The following is a 25,594-nucleotide window of genomic DNA, read 5'->3' as shown; positions in this document are numbered from 1 at the left end:
GCTCAACATCACTAATCATTAGAGAAATGCAAATCAAAACTACAATGAGGTATCACCTCACACCGGTCAGAATGGCCATCATCAAAAAATCTACAAACAATAAATGCTGGAGAGGGGGTGGAGAAAAGGGAATCCTCTTGCACTGTCGGTGGGAATGTAAATTGATACACCTACTATGGAGAACAGTATGGAAATTCCTTAAAAAACTAAAAATAGGACTACCATATGACCCAGCAATCCCACTACTGGGCATGTACCCTGAGAAAACCATAATTCAAAAGTGTCATGTACCACAACATTCACTGCAGCACTATTTACAATAGCCAGGACATGGAAGCAACCTAAATGTCCATCGACAGATGAATGGATAAAGAAGATATCCATTCTTCTTTATATATGTGGCACATATATACAATGCAATATTACTCAGCCATAAAAAGAAACGAAATTGAGTTATTTGCAGTGAGGGGGATGGACCTAGAGTCTGTCATACGGAGTGAACTAAGTCAGAAAGAGAAAAACAAATACCGTATGCTAACACATATATATGGAATCTAAAGAAAAAAAAAATGGTTCTGAAGAACCCAGGGGCAGGACAGGAATAAAGATGCAGATGTAGAGAATGGACCTGAGGACACGGAGAGGGGGAAGGGTAAGCTGAGACAAAGTGAGAGAGTGGCATGGACATATATACACTACCAAATGTAAAACAGGTAGTGGGAAGCAGCTGCGTAGCACAGGGAGATCAGCTCAGTGCTTTGTGACCACCTAGAGGGGTGGGATAGAGAAGGTGGGAGGGAGACGCAGGAGCGAGGGGATATGGGGATATATGTATACATATAGCTGATTCACTTTGTTATACAGCAGCAACTAACACAACAATGTAAAGCAATTATACCCCAATAAAGATGTTTAAAAAAACAACAACAACAGGGTGACTAAATAGCCAATAGGTCAAGTAAGAAATCAAAAGAGAAATTAAAAAAATACCTTGAGACAAGTGAAAATGGAAATAAAACATTTCAACATTTATGGCATGCAGCAAAGTGGTTCTAAGAGGGAAGTTCATAGTGATTCATGCCTACCTGAAGAAACAACAAAAATCTCAAACAATCTAATTTTTTACCTTAAGGAACTAGAAAAAGAATAAATGAAGCCCAAAGTTAGTAGAAAGAAGTAAATAACAAAGATCAGAGGAGAAATAAATGAAATAGAGACTGAAAAGGCAAAACGATCAATGAAATTAAGAGCTGGTTCTTTGAAATAAAGTTGACAAATCTTCAGCTAGACTCACCAAAAAAAAATAATAATAAAAAGAGGCTCAAATAAAATCAGAAATGAAAGAAGAGACAACTGATTGAAAAAATACAAAATATCCTAAGAGACTACTATGAACAATTATATGCCAACAAACTGGACAACCTAGAAGAAATGGATAAATTCCTAGAAACATACAATCTTCTAAGACTGAATCATGAAGAAACAAATTCTGAACAGACCTATTACTAGTAAGGAAACTGAATCAAAAACCTCTCAACAAATATAAGTCCGGGACCAGATGACTTCAATGATAAATTCTACCAAACATTCAAAGAAGAATTAATACCCATCCTTCTCAAACTCTTCCAAAAAACTGAAGAGGAGGGAATGCTTCCAAACCCATTTTACAAAGCCAGAATCACCCTGATATCAAAACCAGACAGACACAACAAAAAAAGAAAATTACAGGCCCTGATGAACATAGATGCAAAAATCCTCAACAAAATATTAGCAAACCGAATTCGACAAGATACTAAAAAGATAATACACCATGATCAAATGGGATTTATTCCAGGGATGCAAGGATGGTTCAGTATCTGCAAATCAATCAATGTGATACATCATATTAACAAAGTGAAAGATAAAAATCACATGATCATCTCAATATATGCAGAAAAAATACCTGACAAAATTCAACATCTATTTATGATAAAAAACTCTCAACAAAGTGGGTACAGAGGGGATGTACTTCAACATAACAAAGGCCATATATGAAAAGCCCACAGCTAACATCATTGTGAAAAGCTGAAAGCTTTTCCTTTAAGGTCAGGAACAAAACAAGGAGGCCCACTCTCACCACTTTTACTCAGCGTGGTACTGGAGGTCCTAGCCAGAACTAGGCAAGAAAAAAATAAATAAATAAAAGGCATCCCAATTGGAAAGGAAGAAGTAATATTCACTATTTGAGATGACGTGATATTATATATAGAAAACCCTAAAGATTTCATTAAAAAAACCTGTTAGAAATAACAAAAGCAATCCCATTTACAACTGCAACAAAAAGAATAAAATATCTAGAATAAATTTAACCAAGGAGTTCTGAAAGACCTGTACACTGAAAACTATACGACACTGATAAGGGACTTCCCTGGTGGCGCAGTGGTTAAGAATCCGCCTGCCAACGCAGGGGACACAGGCTCGAGCCCTGCTCCAGAAAGATCCCACATGCCGCGGAGCAACTAAGCTCATGTGCCACAACTCCTGAGCCTGTGTTCTAGGGCCCGCAAGCCACAACTACTGAGCCCATGTGCCACAATTACTGAAGTCCGTGTGCCTAGAGAAGCCACCACAATGAGAAACCCGCACACCACTATAAAGAGTAGCTCTCACTTGCCTCAACTAGAGAAAGCCCACACGCAGCAACGAAGACCCAATGCAATGAAAAATAAATAAATAAAAAATTAAATTAAATTAAAGACACTGATAAAAGAAATCAAAGAAGACACAAATAAATGGAAAGATATTTCATGCTCATGGACTGGAAGAATTAATATTGTTAAAATGTCCATACTACTCAAACCAATCTATATATTCAATGCAATCCCTATCAAAATTCCAATGGCATTTTTCAGAGAAATAGAATCAAAATTTGTATGGAACCAAAAAAGACCCTGAATGGAAAGCAATCTGGAGACAGAAGAACAAAGCTGGAGGCATCATGCACCCTGATTTCAAACTATATTACAAAGATACAGTAATCAAAACAGTATGGTACTGGCATAAAAACAGACACACAGATCAATGGAACAGAATAGAGAGCCCAGAAATGAACCCACACATATATGGTCAATTAATTTACAACAAAGGAGGCAAGAATTTACAATGGGGAAAGAACAGTCTCTTCAATAAATGGTACTGGGAAAATGGGACAGCCACAGGCAAAAGAATGAAACTAGACTACTATCTTACACCATACATGAAAATAAACTCAAAATGGATTAAAGAATTGAATATAAGATCTGAAACCATGAAACTCCTAAAAGAAATCACAGGCAGTAAGCTCTTTGACAAGGGTCTTGGAAATGATTTTTTTGGATCTGACTCCAAAAGCAAAGTCAACAAAAATAAAAATAAGCAAGTGGGACTACAACAAACTAAAAAGCTTCTGCACAGCAAAAGAAACCATCAACAAAATGAAAAGGCAACCTATGGAATGGAAGAAAATATTTGCAAATCATATACCTGATAAGGGGTTAATATCCAAAATATATAAAGAACTCACGCAACTCAACAAAAAAATAAGTAATCTGATTAAAAAACGGTCAGAGGATCTGAATACATTTTTCCAGAGAAGACATACAAATGACCAACAGGCACATGTAAAGGTGCTCAACATCACTAACCATCTGGGAAATGCAAATCAAAACCACAATGATATATCACCTCACACCTGTTAGAATGGCTATTACCAAAAAGACAAGAAATAACTAGTGTTGGTGAGGATGTGGAGGAAAGGGAACCCTTGTGCACTGTTGCTGGAAATGTAAACTGGTGCAGCCACTATGGAAAACAGTATGGAGATTCCTCAAAAAAAACTGAAAATAGAACTACCATATGATTCCACAATTGCATTTCTGGGTATTCATCTGAGGAAAACAAAAACACTAATTTGAAAAGATGTATGTACCCCCTTGTTCACAGCAGCATTATTTACAATAGCCAAGATAAAGGAAATAATCCAAGTGTCCACCAATGGACAAATGGATAAAAAGATGTGGTGTGCATGTGTGCGCCTGCGTGCGCACACCCACACACACAGGAATACTATTCAGCCATAAAAGAGAATGGTATCTTGTCATTTGTGACAGCATGGATGGACCTTGAGGTCATTATACTAACTGAAGTAAGTCAAAGAAAGACAAATACCATATAATCTCACTTATATGTAAAAACTAAAAAACAAAGAAAAAAACCCAAGCTCATAGATACAGAGAACAGGTTGGTGTACCTATGGTTGCTGGGGCAGGGGGTTGGTGGTAGGGGAAAGGTAAGCAAAATGGGTGAAGGGGATCAAAGAAGACAAACTTCAAGTTATAAAATAGATAAATCATGGGGATGTAAAGTACAGCATGGTGACTATAGTTAATAATATATACTGCATTTCTGAAAGTTGCTAAGAGGGTAGATCTTAAAAGTCTTTAACACAAGAAGAAAAAGAAAAAAATTTAACAATGTATGGTGATGGAGGTTAACTAGCCTTACTGTGGTGATCATTTTGCAATGTGTACAAATATCAAATCATGTTGTACACCTGAAACTAAGATAATGTTACATGTCAACTACACCTCAATGAAAAAAAAATGGAGTAAGAAGTTACAATGCAGAGATCACAGGTATACTTCTACAGGACACGTATACTCATTTACAGCATGATATACCAATTCAACGAGGGCTGCACCCCAAGCAACTTAGATAGAAATGAAGATGCCGTGCTCTGGAGAGCCGGGTCAGAGGAGCAACACGTGGCTCCAGGACCAACACACGTATGTGAGGAGCATGAACAAAGACATTTTGTAAATTGTGAGAGCAGAAAAACAGCAGTATTTTTAAAACAAGTATGTTATTTTCTATAATCTAGTTTGTGTATAGTTTTGTGTATAGCCAAGCTAATAGAACGAATATTATACATATACTTTAGACTAGCTTATCTTCATTTTTAAAATCATGTATTTTTTTTTCCCTCTTTTTTTTTTTTTTTGGCCACGCAGCGCAGCTTGTGGGGTCATAGTTCCCCGACCAGGGATTGAACCCAGGCCCTGGCAGTGAAAGAGCTGAGTCCTAACCACTGTACCGCCAGGGAATTCCCTAAAATCATATACTTTCAAATTGGCCAAAAAACTTCTTTTTTGATTCTCTCATTGGGACAATGGGGGATGCTTAATGTGGTTATCTTAAAAAGGTGGACACAGGCTATAACCTCAAAATCATCTCACTCAGTATGCTTCCCAGACCCTCCCACTGTGCTGGGGTGCCAGCTCATCTGGGCCCCTTCTCCTTCTGCACTCTCCTTAGGGAAAGGGCCCTCAGGCCCAGGCCTTTCACCCCACCCCTTTGCTCAAGCCTCCACACAGTACACAGTATGCTGGCTTGGCATCTCTGCTGCAGGTCCAGCAGGTACCTTACACTCATCACAGCCAAACAGAACTCTCGAAGGCCCACAATCCCCCCTCCACCTCCTGCCCCCCCATCCAAGCTGGTCATCCCCTAGCTCAGCAAATTGCCCCACCACCCACACAGTTGCTTGGGCCAGAAATCTGGCAACATCTTTGAAACTTATAGTCCTCACTCCCCCAAATCCAATCTACCAGTAAGACCTGTAAACGCCACTCCTGGAGTGGACTGTAAATCCTCCTGCTTCCATCTCCATCAGCCCAGTGGTTCTCAACCAGGGATGATTTTGCACACCGCCCCACCCCAGGGGGCACTTGACAATGTTTGGAGACAAGTACGGTTGTCAAAAGTGGGAGAGAGGTGCTACTGGAATTTATGGGTAGGGGTCAGGGGCTGCTAAGCATCCTACAATGGATAGGATGCCCTCCACAACAAAGAATTATCTGGCCCCAAATGTCAACAGTGCTAAGGCTGAAAACCCTGCCCTAGTCCAAGTCAACAATGTCTCTCATTATTTTCATTGTCACAGTGTCCTTCATTATATTAAATATACTTTCCTCTTACTTATCGTTGGTCTCCTCACTACTACAGTGTAATCCTCTTGGGAACACAGACCTTGGCTGTCTTATTCCCCTCTGCATCCTCAGTGCCTGGCACACATAGGTGCTCTATAAATATCTGAAGATGAGTAAGTAAGTGTGAAAGACAGAAGTAGCAGCAATTTGATTTAAGAAATGTAAAACGTAACAGAGAAGTTCTTAACCCTTTATGCGGTCAACAGCGTCAAGGTTTATAGACGTTTTGTCCTCATAACACCCATCATACTAACAACTCCTGTGCTGCTCACAGTGGGGAATCTCTGCTCACAGCGGGGACTTTCTTCCTTGCTCAGCTAAAAAGGAAAATGTCGGGCATATCCATGCAATGAGATCTTACGCAGCCAATAAAAATGAGGTTTTTAAAGAATTCTGACATGATAAAATGCTTATAATGTGATTAATGGAAAGGGAAAAATAAAACTATGTATTTCAATCTAAATATATATTTATGTAACACACTCAGGATCAGGTGGTTATCTATGGACTAGGATTATGAATGGTTTAAGTTTTCTTTTTTCTGCTTGTCTTTTCTAGTTTTCTATTCACAAAAAAATATTAACTTTTAAAAAAGCAAGTTGTACTTCATAATGAAAATAAAAGCCAGGTCACAGGAACAAACTAGAAGTGCTAGGACTGCAATGAGCTTAAGCTATTTAACTGAAGAGAATCACGTTCTAAGAATAGCTCAAAGATACCCTTCTTCAGAATCTATTTTCTGAGTCAAGGAAGCCAGGAGAGAATCAACTTCTAAGAAAACTTGTCTGGCAAACGTGAGAGATGGCAGAGACCGCCTCAGGACTCCAGACCTGTGAGTATCTGCAGCCGGATCTGGGTGAGAGTCGTCAGCGAGGTCTGGTAGAGGACGCAGATGTTGCAAACCTTCTGTACCTCCGCAGAATCAACACGTTTACCCCCAACAGGCCTGAGAATATTCCGAACTGACGCCGACTTCTGAAATGCACGCTTCAGGAGAGCTGGCATGGAGAGAAGGAGGAACGTGTGAGCAGAAGTTCAGCCATCTGCCAAACTCCACCCCATAAAGGGAAGAGCACTTCAGTAAAGCTCCTAATTTCCAGCCAGAGCCAGACAGTGAGGCTGCAGCTTTGATTCAAATCATCTCTTTCGGATAAATCAGAAAAGCAGTAACAAAAGGTTTTTAGACAGAACACAAAGACCTCTTTAGAACAGCACAAGATCTGTCAGAACAAGCCAAACATATTTGATTCTTACTGTGGATTCTTTTACTGTAACCACTTAACTTCAGAACGCACAAAGGTGAAACTTCCAAGGACTGAATTGGGGGAAGAGGGGCAAAGGTGGGGGGCCTGGCTAATTCCCAATGTTCTGTGCTTTCAAAGGGAAGTAGGAGCATCAACCTCAAGTACTCATAATCAGTTTGGGGTTGTACTCTCGTTTTACACCTTCGCATCTCTATCTTGCTGAAGTTACACTGAGCCCATGCTCACTGACAGCTACAAGATGGAGCTTTGTGACACAATGGGGGGCAGAAGAAAAGCCACACTGAACCTGGCAATCTGCCACAGGCAAGTGACTCCACTGAATTATGTGCTAACAGCATTGCCTTACTTTTATCAGAGTGTGCAATAAGAAACCTTTCCAAGGAACCCATTAGTGACCCTGCAGCGGGGATGCGCTGAGGTGGTAGCCTGCCTGGTCAGTGACCACTATCACCTGTATAAGGAGCTCCATAGGGGAGATTTATTTTATGATTAGGAACTCAGAAAGGCTCTATTTCCCCTAAGAAATAGATCTTCGTCCTTCTTCCTACTAATGAGAAGTAATAAAGGGTCCAAAAATCCCTTTTCATTTTTGGCCACTGGAAATTCAGAGCCAAATGGAAGTTCAGAGATAAGCAAGGCAGCCCTCGTGGATCATCTGTGGATGCTCTCTACACACAACCCTGACTTTGTTCACACAGTTACATTTCCCTAGTCCTTGTTTACTATCCCTAAGGACTTCCGGTCACTGTTTTGCTAAACGTGAACTTGATTTAAGCCGTCTCAAAATCTTCAGGGGAGAAGTCAGAGGTCACGTGACAGAGGGGAGCAGGTACACAGGGCCAGTCAGGCGCTGCACTTCGGGGAAGGAGAGCCACTCACTCTTCACGGGAAGCACATTCTGTGGCGATGCTGGCGGCGCGTGGACCGGCTCCTGGTTCTCCAGCAGCTTCTTGCTCAGGATGTCACTGAAGAAGATGCGGATCAGAGGCACCCCCCACAGGAACTGCAGCTGTCTGGTGACCAAGGGCATGGACTCGTTAAGGCTAGGAGAGAGCAGGAGAGCGGGCATGTCAGTTCCACCTGCTGGATGGCCACACGGGAGGGTAGCTGGGGACTGCCACTCAGCACGGCAAGTAAGATGCTAAAAGAGAAGTGGGATCCACAAATTGCCGCTGAGGCCTGGATGCAGAAGGCACCGACCTCTCTCTTGGCTCTCTCGCTCCACACAGACTTCCCGTGCTGCCAGCAGCGTTGTTGCTCCCCCCAGGCCCCACGTGTCACAGTCACGTCCCAGACACCCTCCATCTGTTCTCCGTCCTAATTCCATCCTGTTTACCACCCAGTCAACAAAAGCTTCCTGATGCCTACTGCACTGTCCTCTTCATAGCTGGCTTGCAGGCCTGGCCCACAAATCTCAATGAAAGAAGGGGGAAGTGGTGGAAGAGAGGCAGGAGGAGACAAGGAAGACAGTGATCTGCCTCCAGGACTCACCCATAGTCCACAGATTGGGAGAACCAGCCAAGGACAGGGTGCCAGTGGGTCAGGTTGGATTTCTTCTGGGACACGTACTTCTGACAGTAGCAGAGCATTTGGGTGAGCAAACTCACAAACCCATCTGTCTCCTCCTCTAACACCCTGTGGCTGAGGGAGCCCAAGTGCAGGAGGTTGCCTACGAAGAGAGAAGGCTGAGTGCGGTAGGCCCGGACAAACACGCTTCCTCACCTCCCAGCCCTGCTCTCTGCCTGGGGCTCATGCATCCATGTCTACGTGCAGGAAGAAATTCCACGTAGAGAGGAACCCATCAGTGCTGGGGCTGCAGTGCTGTGCAGGGCTTAGAAACAGGCAGACCTGGCCTCAACTCCTGGTTCTGCCAGAGGCGAGCTAGGTGACCCTCAACCCACTTCTTGAGTCTATCTGCTCATCTGTAAGGCTGGAGTGATGAGCCCCACTCTTGATGTGAGGACTATATGAAGTGACGTGTAAAATGTCAGGCACACAGATTTTTAAGTTAGTATAACGTTTTCTTACACCAAGATTCTAAAACCAAGGGTCAACACAAGAAATGACCTTCTGAAGAAGAGCTGAAAGTCCTGGAAAATCACTGTTATTCAGTGTTCACTGAATTTATTTAATGTTTTCTGTGAGGACTCTTACCATCGATTCCCTTAAAATGTAGCCCCAAGAACCTTTTTCTATGTAAAATAAATTTCCTCTAATTAGGCAATGAGAGTTGTGTACCTCTGCTGTTTCAAATGCTTCTCTATCCCCAAACCCTTTCCTCATCTAAATGAAAACACTGTAAAATAGACATTGTAGACCCTACTCTGATCTAAGCCCCACCCAACTGTGCTCTCTTCTCTCTCGAGATGAGAATTATCCAGGTAACTCAACACATTTTCATTTTTCCCTTGGCTGCCAGGAAGCTAAGGGCTGAAATTTAACATTCATTTACAGTCACTCAGCTAGTTTGCCAGGCTGATGTATTTTTCCATGTGATTTTCAGTTTCATGTGTCTACTTAAACTGTTTACCTCATTACCTGTCTTTTATTGTAAGCACTTCCAACTTTTACTAAAAACAGCTTGTGGCCTCCAGAATGGTGGAAAGCAAAACACCTGGGCTTTTCCCAACACCCAGAACACAATAAAATTCCAGCCATAGATACTTACCCATGAGACAAAGTGTATGGCATCCTTCTAAACTTTCACAAACATCATGGCATCGATCTTCGTCTCTTAAAAATGTGATGAATTTACGAAGCATGTCGTGAGATTCTAAAATAGGGAGGCGCTGCAAACAATCACAGACTGTTAAAGCGGAAGCTGATAAAAGGAGCTTCCCACCAGAGTGTGAACTCTATCCCTGCAGATCACCCCCTAGCTGCCAAACATGTTATCCATCACCAAGAAGAAAATGAACAAAGACGAGACCCCTTTTCTTTGGGCTTCTAACACGAGTGTGTCTACGGTAGCTACTGATTTAGGAAAACCATCAGGAGACGAGGTAGAAGTTAACAGAGAAAACATTTTACTTTCTATTTTAAGGACAAAGGCAAAGATGGAATTGGGGGAATTCAGAGTCCACTCACCTCGGGGGTCACTGTGCTGAGATGAGTCACGAGAGCGGGCACAGACACGATGTGGATGAGGAACGGCCGGATCAGATTGTCTGAAAATTGTGCAGCAATCACAGGGCTAGACACAGACATTATCACCTTACTCAGACACGTTTAATGTGAACATGGAACAAAAGAACAACCCTACCAACACCCCCAAATCCCTTGGAATTACGCCTCACAGGACTTCTAGGAAGACTGAAGGCTGAAAATGGGCCCATTCACTGGGGGAAGGTTGAATAAGTGATACCTTAGTCTATGTCGCAGCTATGAAAAATCAATTTACTGAAGTTTTACTGACATGAGAGAATCCTCATGCTATAATCAACTTAAAAAAAAAAAAAGTAGAATGAGAAACTATATACATGGGAGAGGAGGATGGGGATAGTGATTGGAAAGGAGGAAAAGAGGGGCTTCTGGGGTGCTGCTACTGTTGTTCTATTTCACAGGTGGGGTGGTGCTTACATGGGTATGTTTACTGGGTGATAAGTCACCAATAACTCATACTTCAATTAAGCAATTTATTCTGAATATATATCCAGATAATAAATGGAACAAGGTGAGTTTGGGAAGGTTCCCATGGGCCATTAATTTAAGAAATATATATTGATCTTAGAATATAAAAATGTGTTGAATATATGAAGTATAAAGAGTACGGAATAAAAAGTGTGGGCTCTGGAGTCAGATGGCCCAGGTTTAATTCCAGGCCCTGCCCCTCCCGGCTGTGTGACCAAGGGCAAGTGACCTAACCTCTCTGGGCCTTAGCAGCCTCATTTATAAAATGGAGATAAGAGAATGTGGTGAGGAGTCAGTAATGTGTGTAGAAGTCTTAAAACAACGTGCGGCCCATGAATGTTAGCTATTTGTATTATAGGACTTGGTGATCACATCTAAACATATCAGTTATGACTTCATAGACTTTTAGTAGTAGTATCTATATATTGTATGAGAAAACCACTGAATATCTTGTTTTACAAGGTTCTGGTCCTGTTCAATTACTTACAAATATTCAGAGGAGGAAAAAAAGTGCACTGTGCAAGAAAAAGGCTTTAGAACAGCCCGGCCTTAACAAGTGAGTCAATGGATTCTGACATATGGAAAGAAAAAACTTAAAATGATGGACGCTATTATATTCTCAAAGGAGAAGAAACATGGTGGAATGCCTAGATGACCCTCCTGGTGGATCACAGTGTGAACTGCAGCCACAGTGGGACAGGGGAAGGATGCTGGGACGGAAAGACGACTTGTGTTCTTGAGAGGTGGAAGACAGGGGAGCTAGAGGACGCTGCTGAGCTCCTGGGCTCAGGCGTCTGTGTCACTCCTCCGCTGTCTCGGACAGAGGAGAGGGTGGGTGATGCTGCTTGAATGAGCGGCTCAGGTGACTCAGGAGAGGGAGCTGCAGTAAACCTGATTCTAGGAAAACGTGTGTTACGACTCATTAAGTACATCTCTATGTAACTCCTCTCAAAGTATGTAACGAACGTATGACTGTTACCTAGATAATTTGTTCTACTTCTTTAATCATAGCATAACCGGTTGGATTCTGTTCCTGTTATGAAGGTCTAGCCTCTAGAGGTGTGCTGTCCAATGCATTAGCCACTGGCCACACGTCAGGGGCTACTGAGCACCTAAAATGTGGCTAGGCCAAATTCCTATGTTTTAAGTGTAAAATATCCACCACTTTCTGAGGACTCAGCACGGAAAGAAAAATTAATAAATTATCTAATTTTAATTAAAATAAATAATTTAAAAGTATTGATTCCATGCAAAAATGGTAAATTTGGATATAGCAGTTTAAATAAAATATATCGTTAAACTCAATTTCCCCTTTCTTTTGACTTATTTAATGTGGTTCTCATCATATTTCTATTGGACGGTGTAGACCAGCCTTGTCCAATAGAACTTTTGGTGATGATGAAAATGTTTCACATTTGTGCTGTCAGTATGGTTTTCAACTAGTCACGTGGCCCCTGAGGACTTGAAATGTGGCTAATGAAACCAAGGAACTGAATTCTTAATTTTATTTAATTTTAATAAATTTCCATTTAAACAGCCCCGTGTGGCTAATGGTTAGTAGAAAACACGGTCTAGACCAGGTCGGCAAACTGTGGCCCACAGGTCAAAAACTGCCCACTGCCTGTTTTTGTAAATAAAGTTTTATTGGAACACACAGCCATCCTCATTTGTGTATGTACTGTCTATGGCTGCTTGGCGGCTACAGTGGCACAGTAGTTGTGACAGAAGCTGCATAGCCCACAGAACCGAAAATATTTACTAGCTGGCCTTTTGCAGAAAAAGTTTGCCAACCTATAATCTAGACCATTTTTCAAATTGGCGTTCCATGGAAAATGATTCCAAAGGAGGGTAACAGACATATTCCATCATCTAAAACTTGGGCGAGAGTACTCCATGTTCAGATATGTTTGGGTCAAATCAGGTTAAACAAGCCCAAAGAGTTTGCTACCACAGGATCTGTCGGAGCTTTCAGCAGGAAGGTGCCCGGTGAATTAGCAGGAAGGGGCAGACAGGCAGCTTTACCAAGCTCGTTTGACCATAACACTCCTTCTTTCCCAAGTTATTATTATCTTGGGGATTAAGATTATCTCAGATTATCAAGCTATCTTATTAACAACTCCCCAAGTTACTGCTCCTTTCAACAGTTTAAGTATGTCTGGACCCATTAACAAGCACAGCTCTTTACACTTGGCAGTTCTCAGACTTGCTGGTATGATTTCTATCAGGAAATATTTAGCTGCTTAAGTACTTTACATCTCCAAACTGACTAAGTGAAGATAAATATCACATCCTCTCTGGTCCTCCAAACTCCAGTGTCTTAAACCCGTGTTTGCAACACTATTCCCTGAATCCTTTCACCCTGCCCTTTGCTGGGCCTCTTTCATCTCTTAGGTTTCCTTTCTCAATTAAAAGCTCAAAAGGAAAAATGGTCGTATCTTGGTCCCTGGCAGAATAAAGCAATTCATTTTGAATAGCTTCCCTCAAATCATGATGCAAAAACATTCAAGGGTACAGTCGGAAGATTAAGAACAGGGCAGTCACAGATGTGTCACTTTCATCAAGAACAACACTTCCTGTAAATTCTAACAAAGTGGGCAAGCCCGTACCTAATACAAGTAACAAGAGAAGAAAAGCAGGAGGAGCAGGCCTTCAGAAGCACGCCAGCTCCTCAGGTGCAGTTTCTTACTTACCGCATTGCTAGGGAAAAGGCTGCTGTTAAAGTGCCTTTGGACAGACAAGGTCGGGGTCTCGCCAGGCCACGGGTTAACAATACCTGCAAAGAACATTGTAATTGGTCAGGGGGCGACGCCAACTTTATATTCATGTGCACGTAAAAAATGCTCAATAAGTGCTTCAGATAAAAAACTGTATCGGAATGTTTCTAAAAAATGAAAGAAAAGCAATGGGTATGTATGGAGGTTCACTGTACCACTCTCTCTCTCTACTTTAAATACTACACTTGAGTTTTTAAAAATAATAAATAGTTAAAAAAATTAGCAGCCGATAAAAAGAACACCAGATTTAAAATCTCAATTATTTTAGAAGCAATTCAGAGTTATGGCGTCAAGTAGACGCTCCCACTGAGATGAACTGTTGAGAATCCACCTTTGGCTGCCACAGCACCTCGCAGGGTTGTCGTGAGGAGAAAGTGAAACCCAACCAGGAAAGAGCCCATCTCAGTGCCAGGCGGGAGGACGGCCTAGATCAATGTCACTTCTCAAACTCAAGAATTCCAAAGTATCAATACTTTTCAACAGTGATTAGTTACATTTCTGACAATTCCCTGGATGTACGAACTGGCACGATCACATGCAGTGTGGACGGAAGGCTGTTTGAGGACACAGAGCTAGAAAGACGATTCCAGACACCAACCAAGAAGGAACCTGAGGGAATACATCCTGAGGCCTCCTGCCTGCGTTTAAGTCTCAAATGACCGGATCATCCTCGCCGTCAACAATGGAGCACAATGAAGGGGTCCCGGTCACTGCCCTCCCTTCACACAAACCGCGAGGGTCTCAGAGCCGGGGTTGGGGAGGGAGGAGAGGGCGCTTCCTGCAGAAAGGCTTCTGTGAGGAGGGCAGCAGATATGCCGAAACCAGAGGTAAAAACCCAAGTTCAGGTATGGAGAGTGAGTCCCATGTTAGGGATGGGGTCACAGACCTGCAGCACAGAATAAAATCCATGCTGGTTGAGATGGCCCATTATATTTGCACAAATGCGGTTCATGGCTGGTCGAAGACTCTCACCTAAATGAAGAAAAAAGTCTGAGAAAAAAAATCTCTGGCCATAATGTGAACTGTTTACATGCCCCAGGCCCCAGGCCCCAGGCTGTAAGGAAATGTGAGCTCCTCTGGCTTGCCTTCCTGCTCTCCTTGGGTCTGGCACCAGAGGACAGGGAGAAGCCACATCTCCAGAATTCTCTCTCCTGCAAGGCCCGGTGGAAGCGTAACCTCTTAGGTGACGGGACCTATGGTTTCCCAGAAGTATCATCCCCGGCCTCCAAGCTCCTGCAGCACATTTTCTACTTCCCTCCGAGGGCCTGGCACTTTCTACCCCCGGTGGCTACCTCCTCTCCCCACTGGGATACAAGCCCCCTGGCAGGGCCCAGAACGCACCGAGTTCTAAATCCCCCCCCGAGTCCAGGATCATGACTTAAATGAACCCCCTTCCTGGCCTGGAGCCTTGGCACACAGTTTCCTCTGCTTCAGAGCCATGCCCCACCTCTGTGCTCTGCAAACTCCACCTCCCCCTGCAGCTCTCAGCTCAGCTGTCACTGCTTCGGGAAAGGCCGAGCCCCACACAAGGCAAGGCCTCCCTCTCCACTGCACTCTCGTTTCTCCTGGGCTCTGCCTTCCAAGCGCCCCTTGTCACGCTGTTGTCATGACCTACATACCCACGTATACTACTCAGATACTCATATATATACGACCTCTCTTTAGTGTCTGTCTCCTCCCCACCCCGCCAGACTCAGGTGCTGCGAGGAAGGGCAGGCACACAGAGTTCAGCACCTAAAGCCCCTGGAGGGCAGTGACCTCTCCCCTCTCTCCAGCGCCTGCAGAGCGTCTGGCACACAGCAGGCTACTGGGTGAATGGATAAATGAAGTGAATGTATGAAACACGTAAGGCCGAGTTCAGTGTTCAAGGAAGAAGGCAGCTTTACCATGCAATTTTATGCGCAAAATAGAATTATTTGCTGCCGAATATTCTCCAACTGAAATGACGAGGCTTAAGTAAATATTATCAATCTGGAGGCTGAGGTGCTGTGGGAGTTGTAACAAATGAGCTCAGAGGGACTGTGCCTTCAAACGTAAATTCCAGGAAGGGAGAGAGCTGAGCACACGATACTGAACTTATCCTAGATACCACAGTGCAACGTCTCCACGTGTGTGGTTCTAGGGCCTTCCGTGAGGCTTGTGGCAGCAAAAATACTTCCTGAAAAGGTCCCCGAACTCTCCACGGAAATGCTACTTAGGAAAGATTTTGAAGCAAGTCCCACAGACCTTTTCCCCGGAGAATTTTCCATGTTGAAGTGTCTGTAAAGGTGACAAGCATCGTGAGGTACAGTGTGATGAGTTTGGAGTCTTGTAAAATTTCAGGCTAAAAACAATAAAGAGAGTAAGATTAAGACACACGCCCTCCAGTCCAAGACAGCAGCGCAACCATTTTACAACTTTTCTGAATGCAAACAAACGAGTCAGGATTCTAAGTCTTTATTCTTTTTCTCTTGAGGAATGGCCACTATAGGAGTTAAACAACAGGGATTTCAGCACACTAGTGCTTGACCATAGAATTGAAATACTCTTGGGAATGGAGAATTGAGAATTCTTAGAAAACAAGATGACCAGGGCTGGCCTACTACGTGTATGCATTTAGTATTTAACATATGTATGCATGTACACTGGAGCAACAGAGTATAAATGCAATTGAACATAACAAGGACTCTGGGCTCAGACTTTTGGCTTTACCACTTACTAGCTGTGTGATCTTGGGCAAGTTTCTTAACCTCTCTGTACTTCAGCTTCCTCCTCTGTTGACTAGGGACAGTTAACACTGCTTCCTTCGTTTAGTTGTTGTGAGAAATAAATGGATTAATGAATATAAAGCACTAAGAACAGTGCCTCGCACACAGAGAACACTATGCATTGATACTACTGGCTACTACTATAATGATGACTATAACTCATGCTTGATGCTGGGTCAAGGCCACGAGAGCCATTCACAAATGCCTTGAGGGAGATGTCTGGGAATGGATCACTGGGTGCTCTGGGGACATCTGCTCCGTCGCTCAGTTACTACCAGAGTCCTTGCCAAGCCTCTGCCCCTGAAACTTCTCCCTCCCTACGTGCAAAGTGGAAATGGCTGCTGTTTGTGCACACTCACTCCCCTGCCCACCTTCCCATAACACAAGGGTGGGCACTGGACCAGGCGGGGCTGGTGGCAGTACCCCACCCATCTTGCCACTGTGACCAGTTCAGTGTTGAGACCAGGATCCCACTGGACCTTTATGAGTCCTCCCAGATTTCTGAATCGATGGGGGAAGCCTCCCTTTTCTCTTTGGTCAAGACAGAGTTAGGATGTGAGGCTAGAACTGCCAGCTGCCATGATTACAGTGGGAGAGGACAAGGTGATTCCAAAAGGGAGCACACATGAAAGAAGGAAAGAGAGGGAAAATCCAGAAGGCCCCTGGCTCTAGTATTACCAGCGGCACTCAGGTTGGGTTTCTGCACTGTAACAAGGGGCCTGACTAGTATAATAATGCCAGCTACAAAGTATCCACTATATCAAAAGCACTGAAAGGAAGACAAGATTCCCTGGCATCAAGACTGTGGTAAGTGCAGGTCAATGTTCAAAACAACATGCATGAAAGAAGCTCTCAAGTTGAGAACAGCATCTAACTCACTCTCTCTGGGAACAGGGGCTCCAGTAATTCTTTACTAGACTCCAGCTGATACATCACAAAGGTATAACCCATGAGGGACCCACGAGGACTCTGCAAATACATTCTACAGGCCTCAAGTGGGAGGGGTAGATTTACAGTCTTGTTTTTATTTTTTACCTTGAGCTGCTCAAGAAACTCACAGCAATACCACAGAATGTCTTTGATCTGTTTAATCCATAGGAGGGTGAGATCCTTGGAAAGAGCCAGGGACACGTACCATACCTACAAGCAGGAAAAAGAGAAATGTAATGGGCAGTTACAGGGATCAAATGACACACATTCCAGCTATTGGAATGGGACCAATTAGCTAGGTCCAGAGCCAGATAAGGCAGGGGGATGAACAGATAAATAAGCAGCAAGGAGGACTTATTTTAACACTAAACCCAAAGGTAAAAATAGCCTGGTAAGCGGATTTACCATCCTGAGTATGAGGCAAGAGCAGAACACAGCTTCTTGGATAATGCAAAGACTAAGGAATTCACCTGTACTTTGTTAATGTTTTCGATCCATTACTTATTTGCACATGGGTGTGAACATGCAGAGTCATACACAACAGTCAGAACATTCAACAGGAATTTTCAGAGGCAAACAGGCCAGCTTGAGGGGTCATGGGAGACTTTCTGGCTTCCGCCCCACTTACCTTGGGTTCATTCTCAGCATCCATGCTGCTCAGGATGCAGCGACACAACTTCTCAAATCTCTGCAGAGAGGCAGAATGGGGGGTTATAAATTCTCACAATGAATGGAGAAATCAGAAAGCAGCAAATGTTCCGTGGGCCCCTGGCATGCATGTGCCGGCCTGATGCCAGATGACTCACGTTGGGATCCTATTTAATTCCGACTTGTAGATGTGGAGACCGAGGATCAGGAAGCCTAAGGAAAGGCTCTCAAACTGGTGACCTGCAGGCAGGATGAGCCCTACACGTGTTTTAGACTGGGGCTCCTTTTGAAAAACAAGATCAACCTGGCGAAGTTGGCCTGGATTCCTGCAGACTAGCAGCTGTCTCCTAAATTGTGTTCAGCCATTTGCCATTTTATAAGCACCATGGATACGGACTTTTGCCTCACAAACTGTCCTATCATCACTTTCATCTGGAAATGCAAAAGCAAGAAAAGTGGTACACTCTGGCTGTACCAACCCTGGATCCACCCTTAAAAGAGGTGTGGCCCTGGCTGCTGCCCTACCAGACTGAGTTTCCTCCTCTGTAAACAGGCGTCACCGCCCTGCGCCTGCCTGTCCTCATCTGCGTGACTGTGTTTACTGCCAGCGTCCTCCTCTCTCTCCTGCTGGGCTACAGGCTCCTCGAGGGTACAGACCTTGCCCACTTTGTTTCCTTCTGGGGCCCCGTACCCAGAAGAGGGTCTGGCACATGTGAAGCTCAGCAGTGATGGATGCCTAACCCCCAGGAACACAGAGGCCCTCCTCAAGGGTCTCCTTAGTACTGCTACAGATGACTAGCCGCTCCCCTGGAATTTTACTTTCTAGGCTGATTTTTCTAACTCCAAAGGTACAACTAGCCTGTTTTGTTTGGTTTGCAGGATTTTAAGAGAAATTTCAAATTAGCAGCCAATTTTTACAAATTAGAAAACTGAGTGTCAAAGAGCTCTGGAGTGTCTTTAAAGAAATCAGAGTATCAGTCCCCCAGTGGCTGGAGCAGAGGAGCGGCCACCCCTTTGATGGCACGCCACAGCCCACCTCTTCCTCCGATGTCCTCACCACCGCCTGTCAGTTACCATTTACCATGACTTGTACCATGTGTGTCTCATAAATCTGCTAACCTACGCATCTGAGGACAAGTGCCTGTAAGAGTCAATGTGAAAACAATCGTGATGATTCCCAGCACTGGGCATAATCCCTACGAAACAGGTTCCAAGAAAACAAAAGGGGCAGGATGCTGGGGTAACAGAACCTGTCTCATAGAGTTGCTGTCAGGACTAAATGAGTTAACATCTATCAAATACTTATAAAAAGATCTGACACATAACAAGCACGATGTGAGTTTGCTATTATTATTTTACCTCATCATCCTCTTTAGTTCTGAACAAGAACAGCAGTTTCCTGGCAGTCTTAAAAATACAAAGTGCACTTCTTTTACTGGACCCAGAGTCATCTTCTTTAAAAAACTCATCAATCTCTCTCCTAGGGAGGGAAGGGTAAAAAAAGACGTTTTAAATTAGGAGCTCATAGCAGCTGGAAGGCTGTTCAAGAACTGTAAGAGAAGAGCAATCGGTTTTGTTTTTGTTTTTTTTGCTATGAATTGGAAACAAAAGAAAACGTGCTGAGGAGCTACTGACACCCACCTGATTTCCCTTTGCAGTCGACGCCGACAGAGAAAACTCCGTACGTGGGCCTGAATCTCCACAGCTGCCCTCTCCCGCTCCTTCTGCACCAGCCTTTCCTCTCGAGCCTGACGGGCTCTATCAATGAACCAAGCTCTCGAGGTCTGAGAAACAGTGAACATGTTTGCAAACTTGCACAAACCCTGCAAGGAAAATGGCAAGTGGCTGATGTAGGTCATTATATGAAAAACACTCACGGAAAGGGGCTCAGGAGCAAAGGGCAGGAAGGAACTTGGGCAGCAGCAGAAAGCTACTCGGGACCCCCCAGCTCCCTCCCAAAGGGCTGATAGCTGTCCCCGCACAAGTCCCAACTTCCTGTCGGCTCCTTTCATGCAACTCCCCAGACCAGCGATGCTTTTTCCTGTATGAAGTAATCACATTTTTTTAAGAGAAAGAACAGAGTGCCTGGCATAGGGTCCGGCTCTGCAATGGTTTAATGAATAAACAAAGCATGAATCAATTCCACCCACAAAGCTCTAACTCAAACCAGGCATCCTCTAAGTCAAAGGTCCCTGGATATTTCACTGAGCAGTCAACTTTTATTTTGCCAAGTAAAGACTTGAGGGAAAAACATTAAACATAATTATTACTGTCACCATTATCTTATTCATCCATTCACTCAACAAATATTTACTGATACCTACTTTGTGCCCAGCACAAAAGAAGCCTTTCATTTTTTTTTAAAGGGCCATTTAAACACTAAAAAAGCCAAAGGTACATGATTCCAGAATGCCAGACAATCCATTAAATCGAACATGTTTGGTTTTAAGCGTAACTTATTCTGTTGTCCTCGCCGTTCCCATCCTGCCAAGGGCTGAGGGAGACGTTAGAGCAGAAAGGCCCCCATGCACGGACTGGTATTTTTGGACAGAGGCTCTAAATTAGCCATTACATTTTAATCTAAATCATCAGTAACTGTCTTTTCCCAAAGGGATGGCTTTGGCTATCAGCCTAGAGCACATAGCACTGATCCACAGAGCCTCCCACATTGAGATGATGTCTTTAGATGCTTGAAAACTTTGTCATTCTATCCAAAATATATAATCAGACCAGCTGACACGGGCACTGAAATGAATTACTCAGAAATCTAGACTTCTTGTAAACCATCTCTTTATCAGGTTACCTCACTCAAAGCAGTGTCCACGTGAAAACATCAAGGATAAAAAGGTCACGAGAGGCTCCTCCCATGTCAACACATCGGGGGACCTCTGTGGCCCCTGTTCGACACTGATTCACATCTGTTAAACAGTAAGGCTTTTCCTACACGTGGGTCTCTCATCAGTAATTCTCAAGACAAACGAACATGGAGACAGTCCCTCATGGGGTGTCGGGGGGGAGGAAGCAGAAGAGAGAGCCTCTTCCCAATAGTAAAACAGGAGGTTGCACACAAACTGTGACTAAGTACCTGTAAGACTATCTTGAAGCTTTTACCTGATGACGGGAGGGAGCGTGAGAAGACAGGCAATAAAAAGGTACCAGTCTTCCACACCATTCACTCTGCCCCAGAAGTGGAAGTCTGGAGCACTCACCTGAGACCTGCCGGTGACACAGAAATGTCAGGTAATCAGTCATTAGTGATTTTGCACAGGGCTCACAGCTGAGGACAGCTTCTCACTTCAGAGGAGCTTGTGTTTTCTGGCAGAAGCAGAAGAAAAAAAATCCAGATTTAGGATTAGTTTTATAGGTAGGCATCATATACCTTCCTCACTGAGAAAAAGTAATAAAGACAGTGCCTCTGGTTTTAAAAAAAACATCTGTGTCCTCTTTAGTTAATGTTGGATCTAAATGGTAGACGTATCTCCCCTGTCCTCACAGTTTAAAGGGAATAGGTTGAGAATAAGCCCAAAGAAGTTGCTGAATTAAAGCTGTAAATGTTTTGTGATGGCAACCAAGAATAACAGAGGGGATGACATGTTTAAAAGCCATTGCAAATTATGTTTGACATTTTCAGCAAGTTGGAAAATTATTTACGTCTAAGAAATGAAAAGGAGGCTGGCTGCGAACCAACACTGTGACAGAGTCCAAGGTCATACTGCTTGCCACACGACAGGCCAATAAATCGAGAGACGAGTTGATGGGGCAAGGAACAGCGATTTTATTTGGAAAGCCAGCAAACTGAGAAGATGGTGGACTCATGCCCCCAAAGAACCATCTTGCCTGAGTTAGAATTCAGGCTTCTTTTATACTAAAAGGGGAGGAAGTAAAGTCAAACATTTCCTGGTTCCGGTCAGCCTCCAGAGGGGATGTGTTAATTTCTTCCTCCCTGCAGTCATTCAGAGGTGGGCCCGGTCAGGATGTTTCCTGTGAGCTAAACAAATGTATTTTAGCTTAATGCTCATTACCTGGGAGGCAGGGTTCCCAGAGGTGGGCCATTATGTATAATTTAAGCTTACAGGCAACATCCCTTTAGTGATTAACTTGTAATAGAATACAAAGGGTTCTTCCCTATTACAACATGATCCCAATTACTTAACGAAAGAGAAAAAATCACGTGCGCAGGTAGATACAAAACTGGGGGGAAAAACACTTTAGGAATGGTTGTTTTAACTAGTGAAGATAACAAAAGAGAAGCAGACTCACAGATATAGAGAACAACTGGTTACCAGTAGGGCGAGGGAAGGAGGAAGGGGCAGTATAGGGGTAAGGGATTAAGAGGTACAAACTGTAAGGTATAAAATATGGTACAAGGATCTTTTGTACAACATGGAGAATATAGCCAGTATTTTATAACTACAAATGGAGTAAAACCTTTAAAAATTGTGAATCACCATATTATACACCTGTAACTTATACATAATATTGTACACCTGTAACATATATAATATTGTACATCAAGTATACTTCAATATTTAAAAAAAAAGAATGGTTGTTTTGAGGTAGGGGAACTGTGGGAAATTTTGCTTCCCTAACTAGTCTGTTTTCCGAATTCTCCACAGAATGCATGTGGTAGGGTGACATGGCACTGTGAGTCACACAGAGCTGGAGCCAGCCCCTAGCTCTGCCATGTACCGCGGGGGGAGATTATCTTGGAGTCGTTCTGTCTTGTCTGTTAATCAGCTTAGAGGTCGATCATGAGCACTGAATGAGATGATGACATCAAGCACCTATAGAGGTGGCTGACGGGGCGCACAGTCAGTCTAATTGACATATTATTTTTATAGACACAAAGATTTTCTTTTTTAAAACTCTTCAGCAGAGGCCCTCATCTGTACAGGCACTATGGTTCTCTGGGTAGGAAATAACAGTCACCCGTTAAGAGTTTTTTCTATCCCTGGGTGCACTAAGACTCACCAGTCTTGTCACTTGGGCTATGAACCCTGGGCCCTGTTTATATTGGGTAACAGCTTCAAGGTCCTGAGAGCTACAAACAAGCCAGCCCAAGCCATGAGCGCAATGGTATACTCTTTCCTTAACGTGGAGACAGTCCCTCTTGGGGGGCAGGGGGAGGAAGGGGAGGGAGCAGAAGGAGAAGAGAGCACTTTTTCCCAATAGAAAAACAGGAGGTTGCATGCCAACTGTAACTAAGTATCTCTAAGACTATCTCAAAACTTCACCTCTCCCAGCGGGCCCTGCAGGATAAGATCCCTTCCTTGAGATCATCATCCCCTCGGCAACGCTATATGTTGGTTTCTGTTTACACCACATAATGGTCTATACTTTGCAGTTCTTCAAATTCTTTTTCACCTCCTCTACCTGCATAACATCTATTACAGTTCATCAATCAAATAAAAACATATCAGAAGTGTTTATTAAGTACTTACTCTGCTAAATGTCCTGGAGAATCAAAGAAAAGGCTGTGTGTAGAAAAGGCTGTGTGTAGCAGAGAAAGCCTTGGATCAAAGTAGCCCTTCGTTCTCTCTAGTTCTCGTTCTACCTTATTTGGCCAAGTTACTTATCCTCTCTAGGCCTCAGTTTCCTTATCTGTAAATTGAGGATAATAATAGTACCTGCCTCCTAGAGTTGCTAAAAGGATTAAATGAAAATTTACCCTTCTTGTATCTCGATTTACTCATCAGGATAGTGTGATTAGATTAAATGGGAAAATGTTAATAAGGAGTATCTGAAAGCAGATAGCAGGTAAGTGAGCTTTACCGTTCTGTCCCTAAGAAGTTTACAATCCAGTTAGGGAAACAAAAATGTTATAGGTGGAAAGATTAGGAAACAAGAGATTGGTGATAACCAAGATGGTCTGAAAAGCAAAAGGAAACATGTTGATTTGAGTACCCACTGCCTGTCAAGTCCTTTCTATGTGATCTCATCTAACAAGAAGAGCAACCCTGTAAGATCATTTAATATCTCCCATAATCCCATTTAATATCTCCCATAATATCTCCCATAATCCCAAAAGGGGCAGAGTCAATATTTTAATACTGAGTCAGGACTCTTCGCTACTTCTATAGTTCCATGAGACTGTTCAAAATCAATCTTTTCTGGATCAGGCCAACTTCATGGAGCACTATGAAAGAGCCTGACAGTCTAGAGAGTGTAGTCCAAAGGTGAAGCACCATAAATAACTGCTATCTGAGCCCAAGACAATTTTCCGCTTATGGTGGGAATAGCTGGGCAGCCAAGTTGAATGACCATCACCATTTGTTAAGGGTGGATCATGGTTCAGACACTGTACAGATATTTAACCACCTCTGTCTTTTCAGCTCTATCAGGTCTCAACAGTCTAACTTTCTTAAGAATAAGCAACAGGTTTTGAAGGCTACAGCCTATGTAGGTGCATGCTATCAAATCCCACCTTCACACAGAGAAAATGAAATGTAGAGACGGACATGACTTGTCAGAGGTCACTAGGCTCCTGAATTTGAACCCACTTCTAACCCCAAAGCAATTATTTATTTTAAGTGAAACAGAGAAGATCCAGGGACGCCACTATTCATGGAAGGCAAAGAAAAATCGAGAATGCAAGGCTGCCCGTGGGGCTAAGAGTCAGATTACTACCAAGCTTTTCTTTATTGATATGATTAACACCAGCTGCTTCCATTGAGAGCTGAGTGTCAGACATGGTTCTAAAACTTGAATTACACAACACCCTTCGTGACACGAGCTAATTACTCCATCTTACACAGTTGGAAACTGAGGCTCACAGAGAAGGAATTCACCCAAGGTTACAGTGAGTAGGGTTCGAACTCCGGTTTGGGTGACTCCTGCGGCCCGGCGTCTTTCCTCGGCATCAACAACCACAATTACAAATCTTTTTCCTCCAGCGCTAGTCCGCTTTAAAGGCCTATTGCCCCTTTTTATCTCATTGGCCCCAGAGATAAAAAGGTCACGGAGAACCCCTCCCCCTCCCCACCGCCCACCGGAACCCGAAAGCCAGCCCCCAGCACCTGCCCCTCCGACCAGGCGAAGCAGGGACCCAGCCCCAGGGGCACCTCCCTCCAAGTCCCCGGCCCCACTACCCAGGGAACCCACAACCCTGTTGCCACTCGCTACCCGAAGGCCGTAGACCTTTATCCGCTCGAGGCCCCCGCGGTCGGGGTCGAGGCCGCAGTTTACCACCGCCTCAGCCCAAGACCCCCGAGCTCTGCCTGACCCGGGGCAGCAGCCGAGGCCCGACCGCCATCTTGCCCCGGGGTGTTCACTCTGAGAGCTCCGTCGGGAAACAACTATCCATTCCCGGAAACGACAGTTCCGAAGAGCTTCTTCGTCCGGAAAGGAAAACCTCCCTGCACCTTGTCCTCCTCTATGGAAGCCGAAAAAGCGGAGCATTAGGAGCGGGGTAAATGCCTGACCCAGCCGAGGAGAGATGCAACCCATTCCAGCCAGGAAACTTGGAAGGAAAGCGGCCGATATCTAGGAGTACAACGGACCCTTTAGGAAGATGTCCTCTGCGGGGCGGAAGTGGCGTGGCCGAGTGCGGAAGTTCCCGCCCCGGCCCCGCCTCCGCCTCAGGCTCACGCGAGCGG

General features: G+C 43.9%; 1 protein-coding gene across 7 annotated transcripts in view; it reads right to left on the bottom strand.

Annotated features, from left to right (window-relative positions):
* UBE3B (ubiquitin protein ligase E3B) overlaps positions 1-25,350 on the bottom strand; it is a 64,600-nt gene extending 39,250 nt beyond the window's left edge. For 3 of the 7 annotated variants that reach the window (XR_014251842.1, XR_014251843.1, XM_082417393.1), the window contains exons 1-12: positions 19,641-19,844; positions 19,359-19,479; positions 17,980-18,039; positions 17,457-17,561; positions 15,901-15,997; positions 14,561-14,646; positions 13,591-13,673; positions 10,358-10,463; positions 9,939-10,059; positions 8,762-8,939; positions 8,150-8,313; positions 6,836-7,003 (exon numbers count right to left, since the gene is read on the bottom strand). Coding sequence is in view for 4 of the 7 variants with exons in the window: in XM_082417393.1 (XP_082273519.1) it covers positions 6,836-7,003; positions 8,150-8,313; positions 8,762-8,939; positions 9,939-10,059; positions 10,358-10,463; positions 13,591-13,673; positions 14,561-14,646; positions 15,901-15,997; positions 17,457-17,561; positions 17,980-18,039; positions 19,359-19,479; positions 19,641-19,801 (1,450 nt within the window). In the remaining 3 variants the exon portion in view is untranslated. Of the gene's footprint in view, positions 1-6,835; positions 7,004-8,149; positions 8,314-8,761; positions 8,940-9,938; positions 10,060-10,357; positions 10,464-13,590; positions 13,674-14,560; positions 14,647-15,900; positions 15,998-17,456; positions 17,562-17,979; positions 18,040-19,358; positions 19,480-19,640; positions 19,846-21,208; positions 21,315-23,440; positions 23,601-25,121 lie in introns of those variants that run through there. The other 4 variants (XR_014251841.1, XM_082417390.1, XM_082417392.1 and 1 more) reach the window with 3 other exon arrangements.
* Between the last annotated feature and the right edge of the window lie 244 nt (positions 25,351-25,594).

Source organism: Balaenoptera physalus (genome assembly GCF_965194825.1).
Source record: "Balaenoptera physalus genome assembly, chromosome: 12".
NCBI lineage: Eukaryota > Metazoa > Chordata > Mammalia > Artiodactyla > Balaenopteridae > Balaenoptera > Balaenoptera physalus.
The sequence above is the reverse complement of the archived record's forward strand: the minus strand, read 5'-3'. Positions and strand labels throughout refer to the sequence as shown.